Source organism: Carlito syrichta, unplaced genomic scaffold (assembly GCF_000164805.1).
Source record: "Carlito syrichta isolate Samal-C Ts95f unplaced genomic scaffold, Tarsius_syrichta-2.0.1 Scaffold308016, whole genome shotgun sequence".
In the NCBI taxonomy this organism is placed as follows: domain Eukaryota; kingdom Metazoa; phylum Chordata; class Mammalia; order Primates; family Tarsiidae; genus Carlito; species Carlito syrichta.
In genome coordinates this window covers 228538-248459 of record NW_007252112.1, presented here as the reverse complement: position 1 = coordinate 248459, position 19922 = coordinate 228538, and the positions used below count along the sequence as shown (strand labels likewise).

At 38.5% G+C, this 19922-nt stretch overlaps 1 protein-coding gene across 5 annotated transcripts in view; it reads left to right on the top strand.

Moving 5' to 3' along the window:
• Window positions 1-19922, top strand: part of STAG2 (stromal antigen 2) — a 154715-nt gene that overhangs the window by 56892 nt on the left and 77901 nt on the right. For 3 of the 5 annotated variants that reach the window (XM_021715919.1, XM_021715915.1, XM_021715916.1), the window contains 4 exons: window positions 4908-4975; window positions 5768-5907; window positions 10646-10724; window positions 15870-16034. In XM_021715919.1, coding sequence (XP_021571594.1) covers window positions 5864-5907; window positions 10646-10724; window positions 15870-16034 — 288 coding nt within the window. In that variant the 5' untranslated portion in view covers window positions 4908-4975; window positions 5768-5863. The remainder of the gene's footprint in view (window positions 1-4907; window positions 4976-5767; window positions 5908-10645; window positions 10725-15869; window positions 16035-19922) is intronic. The other 2 variants (XM_021715918.1, XM_021715917.1) reach the window with 1 other exon arrangement.

Here is a 19922-nt window from a genome sequence, read left to right as displayed (position 1 = left end):
GTAGAAAGATAGAGGTTTTCTTTAACTTTTTTTGTTCAAAGTTTTTTGAATTTAACTTGTAATCTAAACCTTGAGTAACAGGCTATAAACATACTAATTATAGGTAACTTGAAAAGTAATGGTGATTAAATATCTGATTTTAGGTCTGTTTATATCAAACGCAGTACTACTGAGAGTGTGTGCTTGAATTTAATGTTTAGAATTGAAAATACATGATCATCTATTTTTAATTCAATAATATACCTTTAATGGTAGAGTGCTATACATGTGAACCTAAGGAAGTGGTTTTACTTTAATATACATTGTTCAACCTGTCTACAAGTGTGATCACTTAGTCGTCACTAAAGAGAAGCAGAAGCTAGGTGTAGTTGGATGAGTTTTCCCCCCCAAAGGAAAATAGTGATTGAGACTGAATGAATATTTTATTTCTATGCTGTATCCTCTAAAGCTGTTAGAATGTTAACTCTTTTATAGTAGTTAGAAAGAATTAGTACATGTGATAAAAACCTCAAAGTTTTTCCTTGACACTAGGTGAGAGCTCCACCTTGTGATCTTTGAGCATATTTTTTAAAAAGTTAATAACCTGCAGTAGTCCACAAATGATGTGGTGAGTTTGATTTTTAAACTCATACTTTTATTTGAGCATTACATATTTTTACAGTTTTGGTTTCCCAACTGAGGTCAAATGATATTAAGCACATTTGAAGACATTGTGAATTAGTTAATGCAAGTCTTTCAGGAAAGCAAATTATGTTTATTTGTAGTTGTAGACATTTAAAATAAAAATGTAAATATTTTCAGCTCTTCATGTAAATTAAAGTTCACATTTAAAAAATCCCAATGCCAACTCATCCATTGTGTTACCCCCCTTTGAAGTTTCAAAGCAACTTTAATATTTCTCTGTTTTGAGCTATGATAAACTGTTTTGGTGGCAAATAAGCTTAAGAGTGATTAAAATAGTAAAAACTCAGATGCATGGAATTTAGCATTCTTATGTTTAATAATATTAGATGGCAAGTAGGTACCTTCTACTAGAAATGAATACATTTTCATATTTTTTGTACAGGTAGTAAGGACAAGGATCATTGCTCTCCTGTTCACTACTGTGTGTGCCCTCTGCCTAGCACTGCACTTGGCACATGGTATATACTTTTACTTCGTTGGATGAATTTTTAATATTTAGACAGTTTAAAAACAAATATTTTGTCTGGGTGCAGTGGCTCATGCCTATAATCCCAGCTCTTTGGGAGGCCAAGATGAGAGGATTGACTGAGCTCACGGGTTTGAGACCAGCCCAGACAACTTGGCGAGACCTCATCTCTACAATATATCAAAAAATTAGCTGGGTGTGGTAGCACATGCCTGTAGTTCTAGCTACTTGGAAGACTGAGGCAGAAAGATCACCTGAACCCAGCAGGTTGAGGCTACAGTGACCATGAGCATGCCACTGCACTCTAGTCTGGGCAACAGAATGTGACTCCAACTCAAGAAAACAAACAAGTATTTCACTGGGAATAGGGGATTGGCCAATTCAATTATTTTTTTCTAAGTCTGTCAGAACCTGGCAACATTATTTTCTTTTACAAATACAGGCATAGGCTAGGCACAGTGACTTGACTTTGGGAGGCTGAAGTGGGAGGATTGCTTGAGTCCAGTAGTTCGAGATCACCTTGGGAAACATAGCGAGACCTTGTGTCTACAGAAAATCAGTGGGGCTTGGTGGTGTATGCCTATAGTCCCAGCTACTTGGGAGGCTGAGGTGGGAGGATCACTTAAGTCCAGCAGGTGAAGGCTGCATTTATATATATGTATAGGTGCCTTGTCTTGAGAAACTCATCTTCAGTTTTTCTTTTGTTTGCTTTGGTTTCTAATTAGTAAATATGTGTTAGTATAGCCTATGCTGTGCAAAATAATTCGACCTGGTGAAACTTTTGAGTTGGAGTCACACTCCATCGCCCAGACTAGAGTGCAGTGGCATGCTCCCGTCTCTGCAGCCTTGACCCGCTGGCTCTGGTGATCCTTCTGCCTCAGCTTTCCAAGTAGCCGGAACTACAGGCGTGCGCTACCACGCCTGGCTAATTTATTTATTTATTTATTTACTGTTGAGACGAGGTTTTGCTGAGTTGCCTGGGTGGGTCTCAAACCTGTGGGCTCAGGCAATCCACTCACCTCAGCCTCCCAAAGTGCTGGGATTACAGGCTGAGCCACCGAGCCTGGCCAAGACTTCTTACTTTTATACTAGAAATTAATTTTGTGTTATTTAGGGGAATGCAGGACATCACAAATTATTATTATTTAGTTGAAGTCTCACTCTGTTGCCCAGGCTGGAGAGCAGTGGCACGCTCATGGCCACCGCAGCCTTGACCTATTGGGCCCAGGTGATCCTTCCACCTCAGCCTTTCAAGTAGCTGGAATTACAGGCACGCACTACCACTCCCGGCTAATTTTTTTTTTTTTTGATTTATTGTAGAGACGAGGTTTCAGCAAGTTGCCCAAGCTAATCTCAAACCTGTGGGCTCAGGTAATCCTCTCACCTTGGCCTCCCAAAGTGCTGGGATTAGAGGCATGAGCCACCGCGCCCAGCCCACAAATTATTTTATTTAGTGCTCTCTGCTTTTCAGAGATGATTCTTTATATTCCTCACCTATAATTCATTAAGGTACTATATTTATGAAATATATTTGAAGTCGACTTAGAAACTATATTGAAGAAAAATAGCAACCTTGGTATTTTTGAAGTACACAGAGAGGCAGACAGACAGACACAGCAAGGATCACTTTGTTTTCATCTTGCCATCTAGATGACCTTGACCTGTTGGATAGAATTTATCAGGTCTGTGCTTCTCCAATTCCTTTAAACAAAATACAAAATAATTTTCTTTTCTTTTTTTTTGAGTTGGAGTCTCACTCTGTCGCCCAGACTGGAGTGCAGTGGCCACTCCCGGCCTCCGCAGCTTCGACCTGCTGGGCTCCTGAGATCCTTCCACCTCAGCCTTCCAAGTAGCCAGAACTATAGGTGTGTGCTACCATGCCTGGCTAATTTTTAAAAATTTATTGTAGAGACGAGGTCTCACCAAGTTGCCCAGGCGGGTCTTGAACACTCAGCCTCAAGCAATCCACTCCCCTCAGCCTCCCAAAGCACGGGATTATAGGCTGAGCCACCACAAAATAATTTTCATTTTTAAGAAAATAGTTTTTTTTCAAACGTTAGAACTTTAGGAGGTGAAAATGAGTCCTGCATATGATGACAAGCCTCAAGACTCAGATGTACTGCTTAGACCAGAGATACCCAATTCCATGTCCGTGGACCGGTACCAGTCCGTGGCCTGTTAGGAACTGATCCACACAGCAGGAGATGAGCGGTGGATGAGCAGAGCTTCCCTCTTATCAGATAAACAGTGGCATTAGATTCTTATGGGAACTCGATCCTTATTGTGAACTGCACATATGAGGGAGGTAGATTGCGTGCCTCTTAAAAGCTTGACTGCACAGCCCTCTTCCCCGTCCTCCCTAATCAGGGACAAAACCAGTCTTTGATGCTAAAAAGGATGGGGACCGCTGACTTAGACAGTTCCTTAGGTTACTATAATACTAAAGCCGGAGGCCAGGCGTGGTGGCTCAAGCCTGTAATTCCAGCATTTTGGGAGGCCGAGGCGAGAGGATTGCCTGGGCAACATGGTGAGACCTTGTCTCTACAATAAATAAAAAATTAGCTGGGTGTGCATGCACCTGTAGTTTCAACTTCTTGGAAGGCTGCGGTGGAAGGATTGCCGGAGCCCAGCAGGTCGATACCGGGGTGGTCGTGAGCATGCCGTTGTTCTCCTGCCTAGGCAATAGAGTGACACTAACTCAAAAAAAAAGAATAAAGTCAGATTAATAGTTAGTGGTTTTGGTTCACTCATAAGTGGTCCCTGAACTTTAAGAAAGGGAATGGTGGAATACTGCCGTGGTGGGGTGGGGGAGGAACACAGCATCAATAAGGATACTTGATCTCAAACCAGGCAAAGTGGGGACCAAAGGGAGGCCCAAACTTTACCTGTATCATGACCACTTGTATACCTAATCCTGAATTGTACCCCACATTTTAAAAATAAAAACTAGCCGGGCTTGGTGACTCAGCCTGTAATCCCACGCCTTTGGGAGGCTGAGGTGAGTGGATTGCCTGAGCCCATGGGTTCGAGACCCGCCTGGGCAACTTGGTGAGACCTCATCTCTATAATAAATCAAAAAAATTAGCCGGGCATGGTAGCTCACGCCTGTAGTCCCAGCTACTTGGAAGGATGAGGTGAAAGGATCGCCAGAGCCCAGCAGGTCGAGGCGGCGGTGGCCAGGAACATGCCACTGCACTACAGTCTGGGTGACAAGTGAGACTCCAACTCTAAATAAATAAATAAATATTTTGCAATCTGAGTGTCTTTCAGAGAAAAGAAATAAGCGCAAAGTGGTGGTATATGTAATTTTTGATTATTAGGAGCTTAATTGTGGATTATTTATCTTATTTCTCTTATTACCTCATTTGTTATTTTTTTGTTCACAGATCATTTTTGTGGACAATAATTAATATTTCATATTAATTTAATTATTAATAACTGATTTAATTGTTAATAGCAAATTACCATTTGTTCTTTTACTGTTCACAAAACATTTTTGTGAATAAGAAATTAATATTTTGTTGTTTTAACTTAGCTAGAGTAAACTTGGAAATGTAGTTCTTTTGAACTTTTATACATTATTAGTAGCCATTTATGATTTTTTTTTACAGATTTAAAATTAATAGAAAAATTAAACCATCTATTTTTTGTGTAATGTCTACTCTATTGGAATAGATCATTATGAGTTTGTTGATATGTTATATTTGAGCATTTATTATTAATTGAATATATTTAGTCTTAGCTGCTTTTTCCATAGGTAGCTACTGAGTACTAAATTTACATGCGAATAAAGGAAAAACATATGAAAGAGAATTATAAAGAAAGGTACACATAAGTCTAAGAGTTTCAGAACTTAGCTTTAGCCTTTCCCCTTTTTAAAATTTGCTATTAGGTCATTTTCTCATTTAGGAAATGCATCTTTGACCTTCAAAACTACAAATGATACCTTTTCTATGACCAGACTTGCACTTATTTAAGGGTCACAAATGGCATTAATCTGTTGTCCACATGACATTGTTGTTTAAGTTGATTGTAAGTTTCTTGAGGGAGGAGTAGCTCTGATCTGACACTTTTTTCCCCTTCCTGTCTCAACACTGTGTGGTGTTATTGGGAAGTGGTTATTTATTTAGAAAGCCAGGCTTTGAACTGTATGTTTCCTCTAGGGTAGACAAACCTGTTTTTAAAGTGTTTAAATTATATCTTAGGACTTTTATAAGTTCCTTTTCAAATGTGTCTGTATACCATCAGCAAAAGGCTGTATTTTAAGGGATCTTGTAGTATGGTTTAAAGTTGTCATAGGGCTTTCAGGACCAGTCAAATAATCATATCCTGTTCCTACTTAGGATGTATTAATGTGTACGCAAAGCAAGTCTAGAGAATTATCATAAAATTTTAAAGTAATTATCATATATACATCTTTTTTTCCTGTGTGTTGTTATTGTGGGGCTGCAAGTGTTACAACAAATCTATAGAAAGCAGTCAAATGTGAGGGAACTAAGTCCTCGTTTACTAAAACACATCAGTAGTCACTGAAAAATTTAGCTTTTGAGTATGGCTATCGCTTTCCAATATTTTTGGTGTGTTTATAATACATATGTAATTTTATCCTTTTTAAAGGAATTGTCTCAGAAGAAAGAAGCAAGCCATCATTTTACCCACGTAAATATATGAATATATTTCTGACATTGAGGTGTTCCAGAAGATGATAAAGAAATGATAGCAGCTCCAGAAATACCAACTGATTTTAATCTACTACAGTAAGTAAATTATATTGTGATAATTTTGAATACTTTTTCCCCATAAAATGGTAAATGTATTAACCTTAGTTAAATTTCCTTCTGCTTGATAAGATTTAATATATAAGACAGTGTGTATACTTTGAAACAGTTTGTATCAGCATTCACTGGGCTCTGTAATAGTAATCATTCCATACTATTTTGGTACTATGTTTTAAATTTATTTTGTAATTTACATGCACAATTTATTACTTTTTACTATGTGGTTTTGAGTCCACACTTGGGTTTTCCAGTTGCAACTACTTGAAGGGAACATTGTGAAATTCTTAAAAAGTTAAGTTTTCTTACCAGTAAGGAATATATACCATACAGTAGTAGTTAGGATATATTGTCAGATTTTTTTTTTTTTAAGTCGTAGTGTCACTCTGTCACCGAGAGTGTAGTGCAGTGGCATGCTCACGACCACCACAGCCACCAGCTGCTGGGTTCAGGCGACCCTTCTGTCTCAGCCTTCCAAGTAGCTGGAACTACAGGCGCATGCCCCCTTGCCCAGCTAATTTTCTGTTTTATTTTTTGTAGAGACGAGGTCTCACCAAGTTCCCCAGGCTGGTCTTGAACCCCTGGACTCCGGCAGCCTGGCAGTCCTCTCGCCTCGGCCTCCCAAAGTGCTGGGATTATAGGCTTGAGCCACCGTGTCCCACCAATATCAGATTTTTGTTATAAAATTAAATGATGAGGCCGAGCTTGATGGCTCAGCCTGTAATCCCAGCACTTTGGGAGGCCAAGGCGAGGGAATTACCTGATCCCGTGGGTTTGAGACCCACTCGGGAAACTTGACAAGACCTCGTCTCTTCAATAAATAAAAAAATGAGCTGGGCACGATAGCGCACGCCTGTAGTTCCAGCTATTTGGAAGGCTGAGGCGGAAGGATTGCCAGAGCCCAGCAAGTCAAGGCTGCGGTGACTGGGAGCGTGCCACTACACTCCAGTCTGGGCAACAGAGTGAGACTCCAACTAAAAAAAAAAAAAAAATTAAATGAGAAACTAAAACAAATATAGACGGGTAGGACTTGGCATCCATAGGTTTTACGGAAACAAGTTCCTTGCATAGTGATCCATAAAGTGATTTCAACATAGTTGTGGTCTTTACCATCGTCTTAAATGCTTCCTATATTTTTTAGTCAATTTTTACTCTAATTACTCCTTGGTTTTGAAATATTTTGAACTACTGTATGTAATTTATAAGTAATTTTCATACTAAGCTACTGTTTCATGAGGTGCCTTAGTAAAAAGTGAACCTTTAAACTGCTTATGTATTCCTTTAACTTTATTATATACATACACAACTCCCCACACCTACATTATATTTCCTTTTAGGGTCTTTATGAGAGTTGATTTGAAAAGGTTTAGGTTGCTAAACATTTTGAAAGCAACAGTTAGATACTATTATGTATGTAATGACAGCCAATGCCTGCTTTTAGTCGTGTATAGATTTTCATAGTTTTAATAGTTTTGTTATCTTTTGAGGAGATTATGAGTCTGCTGGGATCAAAGATATTAAGGTTCCCACAAAGCAGCATCTTCAGTGAGGATTTTATGTATTCCAAATCTTTAATATCATTGTAAAAGTTAATTATTGCCTTTTGTTAATAATATTAAGTGCCTGTTGTATACAGGACATTATATTAGATTCTGTGAAGAGTTAAGTTAGAAACTTCCTGCCGCTTTTATGAGCTCATATTGTAAAGACATAAAGAGAAGATTATGAAATTTTTTAAATACTTAAGATTAGAGACTATTAAAAAGGCTTGTATTATAGACTAAACTATTGACTATTAGAATATTTCAAATAGTTAGGGCTTGAAATAGGATAATAGTTAGAAGAGAATTGATGTTGTGGGAGTAGATTAGAACAGCTAGCATTTCATTGTGTATGTGGAATGGAGGGCACAGTAAAGAGGAGTGTGGTAGATTTGGTCATGTGAGAGATGACTCATGATGTTTCAAGCCACTAAACAGTTAATCTGTTATGTTCCATACACATATATGTTATTTCACTTAGGGTGGTTTTTGTTTTTTTCTTTTGATTTGAAAATCTCAGGAAAACCATTGGAAACAGACATAGGATAGCATTTCTGTGGTTGTGGGTATTTTAGACTCCCATCCTGATTACTTAACTTTTTTCAGAAGGTTTTTCAGTTAGTAGTCAAACCTTTAGCTCATTCTTCTTCTTTTTTTTTTTTTTTGAGTTGGAGTCTCACTCTGTCACCCAGACTGGAGTGCAGTGGCCACTCCCGGCCACCACCGCAGCCTCGACCTGCTGGGCTCCGGCGATTCTTCCGCCTCAGCCTTCCAAGTAGCTGGAACTACAGGCGTATGCTACCACGCCTGGCTAATTTTTGATTTATTGTAGAGATGAGGTCTTGCCAAGTTGCCCAGGTGGGTCTCTAACCCGCGGGCTCAGGCAATCCACTAACCTCAGCCTCCCAAAGTGCTGGGATTACAGGCTGAGCCACCGAGCCCGGCATAGCTCATTCTTCTAGTTGGCATAGCTTGCAGATGAGGCTCAAGAGTGTAATTCAGCCTTTGATTACTCTGTGGCCATTGGAATATTGCAAAGACTAGTTATTTTTTGAACACTTACACCAGTTACTGAGCTCTCGTAAGAGCCGGTATAACACTAGTGTCTTGAGAAGAAAGAACTATTATTTATACATCAAGATATTCTAAAACATTTTCAATTTTTTGCAAGACCATATAGCCATGTGAGAAGAATATTGATGACAACAATCTTCTTAAGATGTAAGAGGCGTGAGTTTCAGGGTTAATAGTATAGTAGTCAGTCAGTTTTTGGTGGATTGACTCTGGGAAATGGTATTTATTACAGGCCTTTCCCTCTAAACATTATAGGACATAGTTAGGATTGCCACCATCTTTAATACATTGTTTAAATTACTTTGTAGGTAAGCGCTATAAATAAGAATTTTTTTCCTTGCTAGCATGTTAACCATTATTTTAGATTTATGAAGTATTTCTACCTCACAGTGTCTGGACAGCTGGTTATTGTAGCAATAAAAATGTAAATAGAAGAAATCTAGATTGAGAAGACCAGCTTTATAAAGATAGCTTTTCACTTTGATTTCATTTACTTTAAGCAAAACTGGAACTAAGTTTGCACATTTAGTATGGTAAGACCTTTATCTTTTATGGGCATGGTTCAGTTCTAAAATTTAGTGTGATCCAGATACCAGTGCATGTATGTCTTACCTTGAACATTTAAATGAGGATAGTTACTACTATTTAGATAGCTAAACCCATAGTTACACATTTAGAATGCATCACACATGTTTATTTAAACCAGTTGGCTTCCATATGTATGTGAGAAAAATCTGGATTATACAAAGTAGCCCCACCTTCACCCAAAACAAGTGACAATTTTTTAGGACTATAGATTCAATATTTTGGAGAATGAAGAGACTTGAGATTTTGTTATTTCCTGCATATACATTACTTATAGATGAGAGTATTGAGACACTGTTAACTTGTACGTAGTCACACAGTAACTTAGTACCAGAACTGGTTCTCCTGTCTAGAGCCCACTACCTCTTCATAAAGTATTTTGATTATTTAATGTAATTTCCTAGTGTGTTTCAGAAATGTTTTTGTATAGTGACTCATATCTAGATTTATAAATATTTTTTGAATGAGGTAGGAGAGGTCAGAGGATCCAAAATGCTACAATTCCCTAATAAAGTCCAACGAATGCCCAGTGTCAAGCAAGATATAGTTGTCCTTCAGCACTATAGTCTTTGAACCAGAGAATAGAACCAGCTGTTACAACAGAACACCACAATGCCTAGGATTACATTTTGAGAGCCACTGGTTTAGTTTTTATGCTTTGATTAAAAATTAACAAAATTTTAAAATGTTTAGATATATGTATTTTCGATTACTGTTTTTGTAATTGGTTGTGCAATCTTGTATGTTTGGTAATGGGCTATTACAAAACATTTTAATTACTTTTTTTTTTTTTTGAGTTGGGATCTCACTCTGTCACCCAGATTAGAGTGCAGTGGTACATTCAGGGCCATTGCAGCCCTCGACCCACTGGGCTCAGGCTGTCCTTCCACCTCAGCCTTCTACGTAACTGGAACCACAGGTGCATACCACCATACCTGGCTAATTTTATGATTTACTCTAAAGATGAGGTCTTGCTGGGCTCGGTGGCTTAGCCTGTAATCCTGCGCCTTGGGAGGCTGAGGTGAGTGAATTGCCTGAGCCCACGGGTTCGAGACCCACCTGGGCAACTTGGCGAGACCTTATCTCTACAATAAAAATCAAAAATTAGCTGGGCGTGGTAGCATGTGCCTGTAGTTCTGGCTACTCAGAAGGCTGAGGCGGAAGGATTGCTGGAGCCCAGCAGGTCAAGGCTGCGGTGGCCGGGAGCATGCCACTGCACTCCAGTCTGGGCGACTGAGTGAGACTCCGACTCAAAAAAAAAATTAAAAAATAAAAAATAAAGATGAGGTCTTAACCAAGTTGCCCAGGCCTCAAACACCTGGACTTGGGCAGTCCTCTTGCCTTGGCCTCCCAAAGTACTGGGATTATAGGTGTGAGCCATTGCACCCAACCCGTATTTATTTTTAATGCTAATATGGAGTTTTCTAATGAGTTAACTTTTAGAAAATATGGCAAAAGTTAGAAACGCCAACTACATTTCTAAGGAAGGTTTTAAATGATTGTTTATCTTTCTGTCACAGGGAGTCAGAGACACATTTTTCTTCTGACACAGATTTTGAAGACATCGAAGGAAAAAACCAAAAGCAAGGCAAAGGAAAAGTATGTACAAAATGTTACTTTATTTTGGATATATATGTAGCTTTTGCTGGGTGGGGGTGCTGATTGGTATGGAAAGCCTTCTGAGTAAATGTAGTCCTTTTGTCTGGTAGACCAAAAAACTTTTCCTTCCTTCCTTCCTCTCCTCCTTCCTCCTCCTTCTCCTTTCCTCTCCCCTCCCTTCCTGGGTCTTGTTCTGACACCCTTGCTGGAGTTCAGTGGTACCATTATGATTCACTGTAGCCTCAGTCTCCTGGGCTCAAAGAATCCTCCTGCCTCAGCCTCCCAAGTAGCTGAGATTATAGGCACATGGTATCATGCCTGGCCTCCAAACAGCTTTTGATGGTTTATTTCCACTTCTGCAAAGTTGAGTTTAATAATAATACAGGGGCGGGCACAGTGGTTCACGCCTATAACCCCAGCACTTTGGGAGGCCGAGGGGAGAGGATTACCTGAGCCCAGGGGTTTGAGACCAGCCTGGGCAATTTGGTGAGACCTTATTTCTACAATAAATTAAAAAAAAAATAGCCAGTCGTGGTGGCATGTGCCTGTAGTTTCAGCTACTTGGAAGGCTGAGGCAAAAGGATTGCCTAAGCCCAGCAGATTGAGGCTGCAGTGGCTGTGAGCAGCGTGCCACTGCACCTCTAGTATGGGTGACAGAGTGAGACTCCAACTCAAAAAAGAAAAATAATAATACAGTGTTGTTTCCCATAGTTTGTTTTGTGAAGCACAGTGTCCTAAACAAAATGTGATGTTTATTGACTTTTTGTTTTCCCACGAGTAATAAAACATAAAATAAAGCATTACACAAAATTTCTTATTCGAAAGCACACTAAAAATGTAACATACAACCAGTCTAAGTTTGTTGGGTTACTGTCGACGATTGTTTTACTCTCTATAAATTATGTCAAGGATAAAACGAACAAAGAGCCGGGCATGATGTCTCACACTTGTAATCCCAGTGACTCAGGAGGCTGAGGTAGAAGGATCCCTTTAGCCCAGGAGTTAGAGGCTGCAGTGAACTATGATGGTGCCAGTGCATTCCAGCCTGGGTGACAGAGCAAGACCCAGCCTCTTTAAACAACAGCAAAAACAACAAAAACTAACAGAGTTAAGTTCTGAGTCAGTAGAATATAGGTTTAGAGTATGAATGGGGGGACCTACAAATGTGGATAACTTGGCAGATGTTCAAATTATTTTGCCTTTTTTTTTTTGAGTTGGAGTATCACTCTGTCACCCAGGCTGGAGTGCAGTGGCATACTTATGGTTCATTGCAGCCCTGACCTACTGGGTTCGAGTGGTCCTTACGCCTCAGCCTTCCAAGTAGCTGGGACTACGGGCAAGCACTACAATGTCAGACTAATTTTCTGATTTACTGTAGAGACAGGGTCTCGTCATGTTGCCCAGGTTGGTCTCAAACTCCTGGGCTCGGGCAATCCTCTGTCCTCGACCTCACAAAGTACTGGAATTACACACATGAGCCACCGCATCTGGCCCATTTGGCTTGTTTTGGAAAATACCTTTGATCCTGTGCATGAGTGTAAATACATTGTGCAAGAGATGATTTGTTTTTGTTGTCCAGCATTTTTGTCTTCAAAATTAATTTTGAATATATATTTTTTCAAGACATACTTTGAAAAAGTCTATACAACTCAGAAATTTATGACAAGGTGAAAATTTTCCATAATCTTGTCAGCTAGAGGTAATTTTTAAGTATTTGAATGAAGATGCTTTTATTTGTATACCTATGTATAAACATGTATATATAATTTTACTTATGGAATCATACTATGCAAACAGCTTAATGTGTTTTTAAATCTCAATCTTATGTTATGAACAGCTTTTCCATCAGTGAGTATAAAATTATCTCTGATTTTTTTTTTTTTACTTTTTAATTTTTATTTAATTAATTTGGTTTCTTTGGAGATGGAGTCTTGTTATGTTGCCCAGGCTGAACTACAGTGGCTATTTACAGGCACGATCATGGTGGACTATAGCCTCAAACTCCTGCGCTGAAGACATCCTTCTGCCTAAGTCTTCTGAGTAGCTAGTACTACAGGCACTACAGGCCTCTGCCACAGTTTCTGGCTCATCTGTAATTTCTGCTAGTGGCATAGCATCACATTTTATGTATGGAGCCTAATTTATTTAACTAGTTTTTGGAATATATTTTAGAGTGGTCATAATTCAAGTGTTTCATAATTTTGTATGCTTTCTTAGTTCCTTAAAATAAGTTTTGAGAGAGGAGTGTGAATCTGTTAACTCATATCTGTCCACAGATAGCCTTAATTCTAGCATGGTTATTCATTAGAAAGTCATTTCTCTTTTCTTTTTTTTTTGAGTTGAAGTCTCACTCCGTCACCCAAGCTGGAGTACAGTGGCACGCTCACAGCTACCCCAGCATCGACCTGCTGGGCTCAGGTGATCCTTCTGCCTCAGCCTTCCAAGTAGCCGGAGCTACAGGCGCACACTACCATACCTGACTGATTTTTTGATTTATTGTAGAGATGAGGTCTCGCCAAGTTGCCCAGGCTGTTCTCAAACCCATGGGCTCAGGTAATCCCCTCACCTCAGCTTCCCAAAGTGCTGGGATTACATGTTTGAGCCACCACGCCTGGCCAGAAAGTCAGTTTTCTTTAATCTACATTTGCCTTCAATTTAATTTACATGTTGGGACAAGATCCTTGGTGTTACTAGAATAGAGGACTCCCTAAAGTTTTTGTGTCACTGTTTGGTTACTTTTATATAGTCACCACTGTGGGTGAGGTATTGGGGGACAGATAAGAGATAGTAATAAGAGCAACTGCATTTTCACACTATACTATGTATATTCCATGTACTATGCTAATAAACAACTTTCTTATTTTATAGATAGGAAACTTAGGACCAGAGAAGTTCAGTAGTTAAATGATTGAGCTCGGGTCTGTGCTTTCAACCCACTGCACTATACCATCTCCTAATGCCTTTCTTTAGAGGTATTCTCCCCTTCTCATGATTGTACTTAGGTTAGCATGTTTACTTCTCTTCCCTTGTTTTAGCGCTCTCTGCACATTTTTTCTCTAGCACAGCCTACCCATTGAGTCTTCTTAATTGTACTAATTAGTTTTTTTATCCCAACAGGGACTATTGAGGCATTTGATAAATTGTAAATATATAGCTCCATGTTAATTGACATTTTATACTTTTCTAATGTACTCTTTGTAGTTGATCTCTTTTTTCAACCTTATCTTTGAAATCCAAAAACCTTTCATTCTACATTAGGATTTAATGAATTAGGTTCACAAAGACTGAATTTCATTTACAAATGAAATTTGTAAATTTCATTTGTAGTTCCCCTTATTCTTAGTAATGCATTCCAAGACCCCTAGTGGATGCCTGAAACTACCGATAGGACCAAATCCTGTATATACTATGTTTTTTCAATCTGATAATGAGGATGGCTAGTAAGTGACTAATTGGTGGCTTGGGTGTGCAGGACAAAGGGAAGATTCATGTCCCCGGTGGCACAGAGTGGTGGGGCAGCAAGAGATTTCATCATGCTACTCAGAACGGTTTACAATTTAAAATGTATTAATTGCTCATTTCTGGAGTTTTCATTGAAACCCAAGGAATGACTGCTGTAATGTAAATTAACAAGTAATATCTTTCAGGTGTTGGGAAGGGGATTGAAGTAACTCTTAAGAGTAGGGTGATTTTGGACTCTTGAAGGAGGAGGAAGGGAACCACTGTGGAATAAAGTACAGAAACAAGCAGGCTGTCAGTAGAAAGAAATGTGTGGGTATGGCTGTGGATCAGGGGTCTGCAAGCTATGGCTTGTTTTTGTACTGCATGAGCTAAGAATGGTTTTTACATTTTTAGAGGGTTGTAAAAATAAAGAATATGCTACAGAGATTGTATGTGGCCCACAAAGCCTAAAATGTTTATTATCTAGTACTTCACAGGAAGTTTGATAATCCTTGCTCTAGGTTATGGTATTATATAGGTCTAAAAGATACCTTAGAAATCATCAAATCCAGGAACTGGAAAACTTTTTCTGTAATGATTTTAATCCAAACCAAGCATTTGAGAAATGAAAGAATAGCTAGTTTTTCTTTAACAAGGTATAAAAGCTTATGGGAGGTATTTTTATAACTGAGGCATGTAGGGAAACTTTTCACTGATTTTTGAAGCCCCCACCCCCAATAGTGACAACTTTTTAGAATAATGGGACTTCATTTCCATAGTTTTCATTGAATTTTCATGATAAATAAATGTTGGAGAGAGGCCCAGAACAAGCATTAGGCTGATAAACCTATTTGTACTGTTCAGAATTCCTTCTTCAGAGCACTGTAATGATTTATAAGACTAATAATGGAAATCAGGTTAAAATGTCAAACTAAGTATTAGTTACTTATTTGATAAAGAGCTTTGTTATTCTTGCTGCTCACTCTACTCTGCACCCAAAAGCAGCATGAGGGAGTATTATAAAGCTTACGGACAGCTACCCTGATTTACTATGCTCTTCAGATTTCTCTGATTATACTTTAGAGATATTTTGCAGTGGTTTTCAAACTTTGTTGATATTTTGAGGGCTTTTAATGCTGTGGTGTTTCACATTACTTTTCAAAATTGATTTAATCTGAATTTTATGCCATTGTTTCAGTTGGTCTTTCTACAAGATTTAGATTTAAGTAACTTGTTCTGAGCTCCTTTTAATATATATTTTCTCATTTTACAATAATGATATCAGATATTTTTCTGACTTTATTATGTTCCCTGTATGTTGCTAAGTACTTTGATTTCATTATTACAGCAAGCCTATGAGGTGGGCACAGTTTTATCCCCACTTTACAAATTAGAAAAAAAACCTCTGAAGCACAATGTGGTTAAGCAATTTGGCTAAAATCACTCCACTAATAGGAGTAGGAATTTGGACCCACAAAGTCTGTCTGCAGAGGCCATGCTTCTGACTACAATGTCATGTGAAGTATACGGTAGTGACGCTGCAAAGAGCTGTCACAAACATGCCTTCTATTTGGCGGCATTCTCCTTTAGGTCAAGTTTAAGCATGTTATAATCATATACCCTATCAGCTGCTTCTGCTGTAGCATTGTTTTGAGCTCTCAAGAAGTGTGATATGACTTAACCACCTTTTATTTTTTTATGCAGACTTGTAAAAAAGGCAAAAAGGGCCCAGCAGAAAAGGGCAAAAGTGGAAATGGAGGAGGAAAACCTCCTTCTGGTCCAAACCGAATGAATGGTCATCACCAACAGAATGGAGTGGAAAACATGATGTTGTTTGAAGTTGTTAAAATGGGCAAGAGTGCTATGCAGGTAATATTTATGGTGTTCTTCCCAGTTTATTTGTACATTTTAAACTTTAATGAGTTATATATAGTCCTGATTTTTCTAATTCCATTTTAAAAGTATACTACTTATTAGGAAGAAAAGCAAGAAACTGGTCAAAAAATTCTAGGCATCTATCTATCCAGACGTAAGACCTTTAAGCTGTGTCTTGATTCATTTTCAGCTGCATTATTTTCTTTTAATGACATAAAGTAAAAAAGTCATTTAGTCAGAAATATGCTTGGGCAAACCCTGGCTGTGAGGTTTCAATTTCCCCTGAATTTGTAAAGCTGCCATTAAAATATGAAATCTTCTGCCCATATAGAATTCTTGCTTGAATGACCTAATCCAACCACTTATCCACTTTAGTGAATTGAGTTATTTTGGTCATTGATATCTATGACATATGTCATTACTTTTGTTTATTTCTTAGCAGAAGAGTACAAAGTTGGAGGTATATCCACGTCAGATCATCTTAATTATGTTTCTTTTGCATAATTTTGTGACATTAGAAGCACAGACTTTATAATGTTGACGAAATACGGTAGTTGAATAAATATTATTTTCATGGAATATACATACTTTAAGTTTCTATTTAATTTGTGAGTGCTAGAGGGAGTAGTTTTTCTTCATAGAATTAATGTTATTGATAAGTGTACATGGATGGTTTTCTGAGCACTAACTGTATATTTGGTTATTAATAAAAACTGAACCAAAAACTTGTTTATTAATAAAGAATTGTCTAAATATGTATAGATTTGTAAATAAAAGTTGAATATCAATTGAGACTAATAAAGAACAATTTTACCAGTACAGTGTAAAACTATGTGTTGTCTAAGCTTTTACTAATTTCACAGAGCAAAGAACTTATTAGGTATCAGATTCATTCATACCATTCTAATTTACCTTCATTTATTCTTTATTACAGATTGCTTTTATATAGTTTTGATTAGGGTGTGGACTGTTTTTCTTGTTTAGTGTTTTAAATTATTGCTTTGAATATGTACTTCGTTTTTTTTTTTAAATAGTCTTATTATATTACTGTACTATGGTCTATTTAGTCATTTTCTTTTTTTTTTTGAGTTGGAGTCTCACTCTGTCACTGAATGTGATCGACTCCAAATTCATCCAAGTTGCTGCAAAGTCCATATATTTGTCCTTTTTTATGGCTACATAATATCCCATTGTGTGTATGTACCACATTTATTTTTATTTTTATTTTTTTTGAGTTGAAGTTTCACTCTGTCACCCAGACTGGAGTGCAATGGCCGCTCCCGGCCACCGTAGCCTCGACCTGCTGGGCTCCGGCGATCCTTCCACCTCAGCCTTCTGAGTAGCTGGAACTACAGGCATGTGCTACCACGCCCGGCTTAATTTTTGATTTATTGTAGAGATGAGGTCTTGCCAAGTTGCCAGGTGGGTCTCAAACCCACGGGCTCAGGCAATCCACTCATCTCAGCCTCCCAAAGGCATGGGATTATAGGCTGAGCCACCGAGCCTGGCTTTTAATCATTTTCTAATTTTAAAAAAACTACTTTTCTCTCTCCAGATCCACTTTTGACTTAATTTCATCAAGGGGATAAACTGTCTCAGTTACTATATTCCATTTCATTACTTTTTTATATTATGCATTTTCTCTGTAATATTTTATTCTAAGTAGTTAAATGCATTAATGCATTTAATGCATTAATCTTTTTTCTTCTCATATCTTTCATTTTTGTTAGACACAGTATCTTAGTCCATTCTGGATGCTATAAAAAATGACATAAACTGGGTAGCTTATAAACAACAGAAATTATTTCTCACAGTTCTGGAGACTGAGAAATACAAGATCAAGCCACCTCCAGATTCGGTATCTGATGAGGGCCTGCTTTCTGGTTCATAGATGGTACCCTCTCACTGTGTTCTCACATAGTGGAGAGGGCAAGACAGCTCTCTGGGATGTCTTTTATAAGGATACTATTTCTATTCATGAGGGTACTTGCTCTCAAGATCTAATGTCCTTCTAAGGGACCTGCTTCCTAATACCCTCCCATCAGTGATCAAAGTTCAACATATGATGAAGTATGATGGCTCACACCTGTAATCCTAGCACTTTGGGAGGCCAAGGCAGGAAGATCGCTTGAGCTCAGGAGTTGAAGACCAGCCTGGGCAATATAGCAAGACCTTGTCTCTGCAAAACAATAAATAAATAAATTGCCAGATGTGGTGGTAAGTGCGTGTAGTCCCAACTATTCAGGAGGTTGAAAGTGCAGTGAGCCAGAATCGTGAAACCCTGTCTCAATAATTAAATTAATTAAAAAAAAAAATCCTTCAAAAAATGGTTAACGTGAAGGTTGAGGGGACACAATCATTTAGACCATAGCCATCAGAATTTTCAACTCATAGCCACAGTTAATTAGGCTACCTTGTCTAATCATAGGGTTCTTAACTTTTTGACTCATCAAAATTTTTTTTTTTTTGAGTTGGAGTCTCACTCTGTCGCCCAGACTGGAGTGCAGTGGCCACTCCTGGCCACTGCAGCCTCGCCCGCTGGGCTCCAGCGATCCTTCCACCTCAGCCTTCCAAGTAGCCGGAATTACAGGCATGCGCTACCACGCCCGGCTGATTTTTTTTGCTTTATTGTAGAGATGAGGTCTCGCTGCCCAGGCGGGTCTCGAACCCGCGGGCTCAGGCAATCCACTCACCTCAGCCTCCCAAAGGCGTGGGATTACAGGCTGAGCCACCGAGCCCGGCTCATAAAAATTTTTAATAGAATATGATGAGGGGTTAGCTTTATATTTAATTTTTTGTTAATGCATAAAGAATGAATATTTTCCTTATTTCTGTGTTGCTTGTGAGTCATCACACATTAAGATTGTACCTCTATGCCATTCGTTTTTTTGTTTCTAAATGTATTTCCCCTTTGAAAGGGAACATCTGTAGTATCTTTCCTTTGATTTCCCTGAATCTTTTCACTGCCTCCATTTTTTAATGTGTATTCCTACTTGTGTTACTCTTCTAAGACCAAATTTGATCAAGGAAGCCTCCTGTTTAGAAACTTTCAAGGGCTTCTCCTTATCTAACAGTTCCAACCTAGATTTCCTTATACCATACTTTCTATTCTCTAGCCACAGTTTTTACTCTGCCCTCAGGTTTTTCTTTTTCTTGTTGCCAGTGTAGTTTTCTTTTCCTCCCTTTCATAACAAATAGGACTGTCACTCTTCTTCTGAAAAACATTCTCGGATACTATCTCCTTTCTAATATGTGTTTTAACTCTTTCCATTATAGCAGTTAGCATATTCATTATTGTTATGTATATGTCTCATTTTGATTCTAGATTGTTAATTCTTTGATTAAAGGATCATGTATTATTCATTTTTTATATCCCAAGAATATACCAGTAATTATAAGTGAGAGTCAAATACAAGACAGGTTGTTGGTTTAAAAATAGTTGTGGCTGGGCACAATGGCTCATGCCTATAATCCCAGCACTTTGGGAGGCCGAGGTGAGAGGATTGTCTGAGCCCCTGGGTTCGAGGCCATTGTGGGCAACTTGGCGACACTTCACCTCTACAATAAATAAATTAATAAAATTAGTTGGACATGGTGGTTCATGCCTGTAATTCTAGCTACTTGGAAGGTTAAGGCAGAAGGATCGCCTGAGCCCAGTAGGTCGAGGCTGCGGTGACTGTGAGCGTGCCACTGCCCTCTAGCCTGGGCGACAGTGAGACTCCAACTCAATATACATATATGTGTGTATATATACATATATATGTATGTATGTATATACACATATATATAGTTGTTACATTTTCTTTTTTTTTTGAGTTGGAGTCTCACTCTGTCACCCAGACTGGAGTGCAGTGGCCGCTCCCGGCCACCGCAGCCTGCTGG